This window comes from Cariama cristata, unplaced genomic scaffold (genome assembly GCF_000690535.1).
Source record: "Cariama cristata isolate BGI_N322 unplaced genomic scaffold, ASM69053v1 scaffold35593, whole genome shotgun sequence".
Lineage (NCBI taxonomy): Eukaryota > Metazoa > Chordata > Aves > Cariamiformes > Cariamidae > Cariama > Cariama cristata.
The window spans coordinates 1-9,140 of record NW_009609559.1 but is presented as its reverse complement, the minus strand read 5'-3'; the positions used below and the strand labels follow the sequence as shown (position 1 = coordinate 9,140).

The window sequence follows — 9,140 nt, the reverse complement described above, 5'->3', positions numbered from 1 at the left end:
AGACTTCATCTCTGGGAACTCCTTAGGATCGAGGCTTACTGTTAACCCGTTCAGTCTGCCAGAGTCTGGTGAACAAGCTGCACCCCAACATGAAGTATTGAGTCTGCTGCACCACACATCTATTTTCAGAGTAATTGTTCAGATTCAGAACGGCACAGTAAGAGTTTTTCAGTTTCTTGGCCAGAATAGGGAGAGGGGCTGCATACACCCCTGAGTTCCCCCGCAGTACAGGTTACCCTCTAGAGCATCTGCACGCAGCACCAACACGCCGGAGATGAAGGCTCCTAGAGTATTGTGGCAGGTGCTTGAGTTCATGTCAAACTCCTTCAGTGCAAAGAAATCTTAAATGTAAAGGGAGTGGGGAAAAGGAGCATGAATGTGGCTCCGCACAGGTAATAATCTGAGAAGTCTTTGTGTTTCAAAATTGTTGCATATCCCTACTCTGAGATATCACTGAGAAGAGTTTGCTTATCTCAGCGGTGGGTAGCAAGATGAGCAGCATGGGTTCACTTTGCTCCTTTATTTATGGTTCAGTCGATCCATTAGTCCTATCTGGACTTCAGAGATCTTTTCATGTGCCTCTTGGAAATGTTCCTTCCTTAAGTTTTTCTCCAGTGTGCTGACTGCACTGCACAGCCCACACAACCAAAGAGATATTTTTATCTGGCTGTGTTATATGGCATCTGATTGCATTATTCTTGGCTCTAGGCTAGTGCTTCTAGGACTGTATTTTCATTTGGCTCCATCACCACAAAGGCTGCTTTTCCTGCCTGTACTTTCTCTATCAGCTTTTTGGAAATAGGAACAACACAGAAAAAAATGCAGTAAGTTTTGCAGTTTATTTCTTAATTGTTTAGAAGAGGTCTCAGGATCTGTTTTTTAAACATTCCTCCCATTTTGTGTATCCCAGCTTCATTTTATTCTAGAAAGCACAGGTTCTCACCTATTTCCAAATAACCCCTGGCAAGAACTGAGCAAATTGAATCAGAACAGCACATTAGACTGTCGCTGGAGGTGTAACCCCTCTCCGTATTCAGCTGAAAAGGGAGTGGACACCGAACAGACCTTGCACTGAGGCAGGCAGAACTCTTGCACAACCCTGCTGGGTTTTGGCAGGCAGCTCTTGGCATTCAATCTAGGAGGTGGAACCAGCCAAGATCAAATGCTGCAAACGAACAAAATGGGGGAGGTGGAGGGATAGCAAAAGTCAAAGTACAAGGACGAGATGCCTTATCTCCACGATTTAGAGCGAAACCCCAAGCAAAGCAGATTTATCTGTTGTACAACTCCGCTGCCATCCAAGGAGTTACTCCGGGGAGGGGCTTTGTCCTGCTCGAAACGCCGCTGGTCACTCTACACAGCTTCACTGGGGGAGTCATCCTACAGTTCAATGGGCTTAGAGCAGGCAGAGGAGACTATGAGAAAAACAATTTAAAGCTCCTGTCACCACCACCATGCTGGAGCGAGGCGAGCGCGTTCATCCTTTGTGACGGTGGCGGCAGAGGAACACCAGACAACGAGCTCTGAACACAGTTCCAACTTGTTTTTGAAGGCAGTCATCCTTGCAAGAGCACACAACGGGCCACGTTTAAGGAACTTATGCCTTATTCAAACAAGCAAAAAATTGGCTCAAGACTCTTATATGGAGCTCTTGTGCTGCAAGTATCATAAATAAGAAAAAAAAAGCGCGCCACTTTATTTGCTTTGGCTCATGCAACGCTTTTGCATGCACAGTAGCCCTATCTCGAGATTCCGCGGGGAGACACGTGCCAAGGAAGGCTCTGCTACCAAGCCCAGTTTGAGGTCTGGCAAGATTAGCACTCTATAGATCAGGCTCTTGATTTTGATTATTTTGCTGCTCCGCTTCTACTTGAACAGAAGCTGTGCGAGGCATTTATTGTGCTGGTGGGAAGTTTGTCCTCTGCAAGAAGGGGAAAAGTTGGAGGTCAGAAATCTGGAAGTTTCTCACAGGAGAGAGTGCAGCGAGGTGGGGCAGCTTCGGTGAGGTAGCAAAAAAGGACCTCTTGTATTCCAGCGGTGCGCAGAAGCCCAGCTGGTGTCTGCGGCAAGCGGCAGGTTATAGAGGCAAGGAAGTGGTTGGCAGCACAACGTAAACAGGCCGTTTTCTTTAGGCTCAGCGCTGCAGGCGAGCTGCTACGGCGGGGCAGCACCTACAAGGGTTGCTGCTCAGGCACCAACCATGCAAGCGCTCTCGAGGCGAGAAGAAAGCTGCTGTCACCGACTGGAGTGCAATAGGCTCTCCTCAACAATCTTAGCAATAAAAAAAAATCCGGTAAGAAGACAAATATCCCTGCTTGTGTCAGCACTGAAATGGAAAGGGTTTGGGGGCAGATCTGCTTTTTCCACCGCTGACATTTAGGATTTCCTGCAGGTTGGAAGAACGGAAAGTAAAAGGGACCAGGCTGCTTGGCTGCAGAGGGATGTATGGTGCAAGCTGTGGCTCATGGTGCCCTTTTGAGCTAAAGGGCAGGTTTACTCAGGAAACAAACACAGGAGAGGCAGCTGGCTCACTGCCCAAAACCAGCAGGTCCAGCTGAAAGGATGTGCGAGACTGGTTTGAGCAGCTACTTTCACCTTTTCTGAGCGCTGTAATAACTTGACTTGCATTAAGATGACTGACATCTCACACCCAGCATACTATGCGGCCATCACTGTGGATGGTGTAACCACCCAGCAGAGACAAATGGACTTCCAGATACAACCAGAGCTTAACAAGGAGGGGAAAAAACCAGTTCTGCAAACTGGGACCGTCCTCGTAGCTCGCACCTGGAAAGGGCAGGTCCGAGGGACAGGAGGCAGGAGGGGCACGAAGGGACACAGGCGAGAGGCTGTGAAGGGTGCTGCGCAGGCGTGGAGGATGACTCCATGCCCTCTTCCTTCCAAATCCTGATTACAAATCCACACAGAGCTACAACGCGTGGCAAGTGTAACCATTAACTTTACTGGCGAATCTGACATGACAGAAGAGTAGTGGAACATTAACTTATTTGAGGCCTCACTCAGCTCGTGCCCAGCGCACTCCGCTCGCCCCGGGGCCGGCCAGCACAGCTCCCTCCGCCACCAGCACCGGCCCAGCCAGGGCAGCACCGTCCGTGGAGAGAGCCTGGCTGAAACGGCTTCCATCGAGCTGACAAAGCGGCGCTGGGGAAAGGCCAGAGCACTGACATGGTGTGCAGAGTGGGGCCACGTGGGTGGCACCAGCTTCACCTCGAAAAGCAGCTGTTCTCAACTCTGTTCTTTGTAAAGTATGGCATGAGTCGGTGGTTGAGGATCTTCATTCACGGGACTAACCCCGTCCGTCCCAGAGGCTGGAGGCCTCACTTGGGTACCTGCACAGGTCCCCTGCTCCAAGGTGCTGTGTCCCTTTGCTCCCACGGGTGACACAGCAGCCTCTGGTGGCGAGGTGCTCGAAGAGCCCTGGCAGGGTCCCCACCAAGGGCTGGGTCCTGACCTGTCTCTTCATTAAAGAGCAAAAATCTTCCAGCTGAGCGTGTTGCAAAGCGACTACTAGAATGATTTTCCCTTGTTTCAGACGGATCTGTTCTGCCATACCCTCAGGAAACCTTTGCCCTTTCTATAGTGCTGTGACCTGGCAAACTCAAAACAGGGATGGAAGGGGCAGTTCTGACTGGCCCCACTTCCCACGCGGACCGAATCGCCTCTGTCCTCAAGCAAATCCAGTGGCATTGGAGTACGAAAGAAAAGCTTATAGGGCCTATACACCTGTAGTGGACAAGAGGGGAAAGCAGCTCACTGCAGTCTAAGATGTAGTTTTCCTCCCTTCTAAGTTGCAGAAAGGCTGTGACTGAAGTATATTTTGTGGAATGGTGTTTCTGTGTGATTTTTAGAAGAAATGCTGAAATACTACAATAAGCCTGCACAAAATAATCCATTTAAACTTGGAGTATAACCCCCTAATTCTGGCTGGCCTGCTTTAGGAGCTGGTGCTTGAAGTGTTCCAGCAGTTCAGGTGCAATCTGGTCAGCGGTCAAGTTCTTGGCATTCAAGATCCCTTCGTGGGCTTCCTGGAAGAGCTGCTTCCCCACCGCTTCTTCCACCCGCCGGCGCCATTCCGCCAACTTCGGCCTCTCCTCAAAGAGGTCATAGCCAGCACCTACAGGCTGCAGAGACAGAGCAAGAGAACCCGGCAGGGAGTCAAACAACACGCTTACCAGGGATGGGACCAGAAGGAAGCACAGATGGGCTTTTGGCTCGAGGCAGCACAGTTGTCGCATTTAGGTGGAATTCAGCTCTGGTTCTTAGCTCATAGGAAGCAAGTGGTGTCATCCTCAGCAGCTGCGGTCCCCTGGGACGTGCAGTGAAAGAGCACTGCCCTTGCTAACCCAAGAGCTGCCTGATGCGGAACACGGAGGTCCATGCACACCAACACATCTCTTCCAAATATCTGTACTTTCTCTGCCCAGTTTGTAATTTATCTTTTTTTCTGAGAAATTTTGTCCATACTTCTATCGAGAGAGGACCATCTCATCAAAGCGGGTATTCCCTGGCAAACTTAATTATGGCTGAAGTCAAAAAGGAACAAGATTTAACTCCGCTAAAGAGTTAAGTGCAGAGAGAAAGATCTTCCTCGGCCTGGCCTGCCCACCACCCAACTTACGTATCCAGCAGCGCTGGGGTTGATGCCCACCTGCATGAGCTCCACCAGTGCTACGAGGTCTGCCAGGGAGATCTCGCTGCCTGCGATGAAGGGCTTGTCCTGCAAGAACTTCTCCTCAAACTGCTTCAGGACAACGTTCAGCTCTTCAGTAACACCTTCCAGTTTCTCTGGAGGAAGTGGCTGGCCTGTGAGGAGAGGCAGCAGCACCTGGCAGGGAGAAGAAACAGGTTGCGTTTTACATGTTTCCCTCCAAACTTAGCCCACACCCTCCCACTGCCGCCTTCCGAGGATCCCTCACCAGCCATGCAGGAGAACAACTGGTACCGCTCATCTCCTTTGGCAGACTAACATTAATGTCAGTCATGACTTCCTGCCTGTCCTTGTCTCCTCCCTAGAAAGTCTGAAATTTCAGCCACGAGAGCCTCCTCTCAAGGGAAGGCTGCATCATCTGCAAGGAACTGCATTTTGTTTTCCAACGGGAGGTCCGTTCTTTCCATGAAGCTGGGCAGCAGGCAGCGAGCTGTGCCTGGTGATAGCTGCTCACCCGGGACGGGTTCGCTCCAGACCTCACAGAGCTGCAGCACGAAGGATTCAGGCCACTTTAGTTAGGCTGGGCTGAGCAGCCACGTCAATGCCAGGTCGAGTTTTGTTCCTGTCTGTCACCTGGCTTGTACATTTGCTCAGAAAGGCCCTGCACACAGGAAGACCATCGCACTCACAGCTTTTAGCACTTACTTTTTGGTATATAACGGTCTCACCTTTGTTAAGAACAGCTTGCTCCCCTTCCCACGAATGTTGACGTGCTGCCATGACAGGTACTCATCAACCCTCGCCCTTTTCTGCAGGTCAGATGGGTACCAGTGATCGGGAGTCTTGAATTTCCGGGCCAGGTACAGGAGGATTGCAATGCTGCCCAGAGAGCAAGACCGGTGAGATGATAACCTGACATTAAAGCACCTCGTCCTTTCTTTTTCCCCCAAATTTTGCACCCCTGGACCAGCAGCAATACAAACCTGATCTGAGCCAGGTAGAAGTGCGGGACACATAACTGCCAGTGAGGCACGGCACAGGAGAGTTTGTGCTGGCTTGACCGGCTGCTTGTGGACATCAATTATCTGACACATCTGCCCAGCGAGACAGACATTAACCAAATACGAACCGCAGAATGAGTTTATACCAAATTGAAGCTTCGTGTTGCCTGGCCATCCAGCATTGGGTGCCTTATGTCAGATTTACTGCATCGACCCACAGCCTTCAGCTGACGGCAGAGAGCAGGAGGACACACGGACACCTATTTAAGCTCAGAAACGCTGCCTACGTGCAAGCTAGCTCCGAGCAGCACCTCACAGATTTTTCCACGATCAACACTGTTCAAGTTGCTTACATGAGAAAGCTTCTCTTGAAACACAGGTTTATGTTATTTACAAGTGGAACAGATAGGAAGGAGGCAAACAACTACTTGGGCTGGAGTCCTAGCAAAGACTAAACAATGCACTGGAAGAGTGCAAGCATTAGGACAAACAATACTGCAGTAAGCGGTTGAGCGTATTTGAGCCTCACCTCTCTGCTAAGGTGAAAGAACCATCCCTTAGCGCGGGCACCTTCATCAGGACGTTCACCTTCCGGAACTCCTCCGTCCTGTGCTGCCCTGAAGAGGGAAATGAGAAGTTTTACTTGGCAGTTGTGGGAAATGGTACAGGCGATAGATAAAGCGGCAGCGTCCCACAAACATCAAAGACCGGTGCATCTTGTTCCTCCTCCTGCTGTTCACACGAGAAACCTACGCTAAGATTAACAGAACGTAACAAAGGACTAGCCAGAGGTAACGTGCATGACTTCTAAGATCCTGCAAAACAGAAACTGAGGCTGACAGCCAAATGGGAAAAATTACAAGAATGTGATAAACTAACTGAGAGTATTGAGCAGTGGAACAGGAGAACCAAAGAGGCGGATATGTAAATATGCCCTGTGATTGGACCCTGCTGCTGTTTCTTGTGATGCATGTAAGGGAGAGTTAAGAAGCAATAAACGGTTCTGATTCTGGTTAAGCACATCAGGGTCCGTGAAATCATTCACCACACGCAGTGATGCTCAGGACCTGTCTGCAAACACCCGAGAAGTCTGTGGGGCCAGCTGGCTTCAAGTTCCTGGCTTTAATTGTACAAATAAAGTCTTGTTTAAGCTTATAAGCAATCAAAAAGAATAGGGGGTTAATCCTATGACATCAGCTTGCTTACTTGCTTATTGCCTGTATGCCAGGACCACCTCCCGACAAAGGTCAGAATGGTTAAGAGTCCTTTCATACCAACAGCGCTGGTCAAGTCAGGGCTCTGTCAGCTCTTAAGTCTGTGCCTGGAGGTACCTGTCCCGTACAAACACAGAGCGAACACCCAGCACCTTGGAGGAAAGGGATCTCGGCATCAGAAATATGAACCACAAGGACATTGGGAAAGCAGATTTTTTAATTTTTTTTTCCTGGACAATAATGTAATTTATATTCAATTTTCTTTTAAGTCCTCAGATGAAAATAAATTTCTATGATTCTACACAAAGCCATGAGTACTTCACTACAGATCTATCAATCAGCGCTCTCTATGGGTTCTGCATCTCCCTTATCAGAGCAAATACGGATTTTAAGCTATCTTGTAGGTCCCCCTAGAAAGGCAGGCAGAGTGAACCTGACAGGAGAAGGTGCTTTGCTCATCTGAGGTCTCAGCGTGCTCCATTACTTTTGAACCCAGCCCCAGAAGCCTTGTTTTATGTGACTCGTTCGTGCCATCCTTTTCCAGCCGCTGGCTTCAGTCACACATCTGCACCTCTCTATTCAAGCTTCTCTAACCTCTAACCCTGCGCTGTGTCCTGCTACGTGAGTGAAAAATCTCTGTGCCAGAGCAGATGCTCTGGAAGCCGTTGTAGTTTTCCCAGCATTTGGCAAACCCTATTTGTGACTATTCTTGGCTCACAGCCCATCTCCGCCACCCCCTTTCCAAAAGACATTGGGATTTCCTGCCTCGCTGTCCCTGCAGCCTTGTGTCATTTCTGCCCATTCTCACTCTTCCTACCCATCTCCTTGAGACCTACCCTACTGGGGGCTTTTCTGGGGGGACACGTTTAACCTGCCTGCTCAAATTGAGTATACGTTCCCTCACCTGGTCCTTACATACCGTACAGCGATGGGTATTAGTGCGGCAAGGCCAGCCGCACCGTATCCCTGAGTGAGTGCTCATTCGGGGGCCGGTGTGCCCACAGCTGTCTGCCGAGCAGCTGGATGCGGCGCTAACCCAGCTGCAGGTACCAGGAGTGCTTCCCCACGGCGTGGGAGGTGCACACGCTGCAGGAATGGGATGCACCTTCAGCATTCCCGTAAGCCAAATTACCCATCTTAAATCCACTGACCTAAAGCAAGCGCTGATGCCATGGGGCACAGAGCACTGGGAAACTGTGATTTAATTCACTTTCCTTCCTCTCGGTTCCCCGATACCTGTATTTCAGTTGTTCCATTCTCCTTGATGCCCTCATTGCTTGCCTGCCAGTCTCCTCTCCTTTGTACCAGTGTCTCACCACAACAGTTTATTTCTTGGGAAAGACGAGGAAGGACCCCAGATGAGCCTGCCCCCAGCTACAAACAACAGCAAAATTTTTTCCTACGAGACAGGCCAGAGGAAAGCCGCAGTAAAGTGCAATCCATGCACAGCTGAGGTGTGCAGGGGAACACCCAGAGACTGAACCACAACACGCCTGAGGTTTCTTTGAGTTGCAAGCTGGAGCCTCTTTTTTTCCTTTATCAATTTCAGCCCCGGGAGCCTTCTCATCTTTCGTTGTTCTTAAGCACTACTTACCGAGGCATCTTTATGCCCAATACATTACCTTAGTTTCAAGTCCAGCGGAGCCCTGGAAAGGTTGAAGGACAGCTTTTACCAGCTTCAGTTACAAAGAGAGAAGATAGAGATCTTTGGGCATCCTTTGGTTGAAAATACACGCTACCTCTTGGGCAGGCTCCCACCAGTTATCAGTTGGTTTTAATACAAACTAAACCACTTTCCCTTTTTCATTTCTCAGCGCTCAGATGCCTGGCGGCTGCGTTGTCTCGCTCCACTGCCTTCGTTGTCTTTGCAAGCCTGTCCTCAACCCTCTCGAAATTTTTTTAAAGAGCTGGCCCCGACGGGACAGCCGAAGGGGTGGCTGGCTGTCCTGCCCCACCTGCACGTGGGGAGACACCGGCAAGCTCAGTGCGTGAGGACCCTTCCCAAGGGGCTCTTAACCCCTGCTCAGAGGAGGAGAAAACCTGCTCTGGAGGAACCGCCGCTGCTTACCGGAGCGCAAAGTTTTCTAAGGAAGTTGAATTAGAGAGCCAGAACTACGGGCTCGGCCGCCCATACGCGAACGTCCCACCTCTGTTGTTTTTTGTTTTCTATCTAAATGGGAAACGGCCTCAGACCCAGCACATCCTGAGAGCTTCTTCTCAGAAAAGCGGTCGTTTTGTCAGAGACCCATTTTCTGC

At 50.0% G+C, this 9,140-nt stretch overlaps 1 protein-coding gene across 1 annotated transcript; it reads right to left on the bottom strand.

Moving 5' to 3' along the window:
• Nucleotides 1-3,935: 3,935 nt before the first annotated feature.
• On the bottom strand, nucleotides 3,936-6,287 carry LOC104155056 (glutathione S-transferase theta-1-like; the record flags this gene model as incomplete). Its single annotated transcript, XM_009697570.1, has 4 exons — nucleotides 3,936-4,142; nucleotides 4,670-4,846; nucleotides 5,398-5,548; nucleotides 6,200-6,287. Coding segments are annotated over 4 exons (623 nt in total), but the record flags the coding sequence as incomplete, so codon positions are not given.
• Between the last annotated feature and the right edge of the window lie 2,853 nt (nucleotides 6,288-9,140).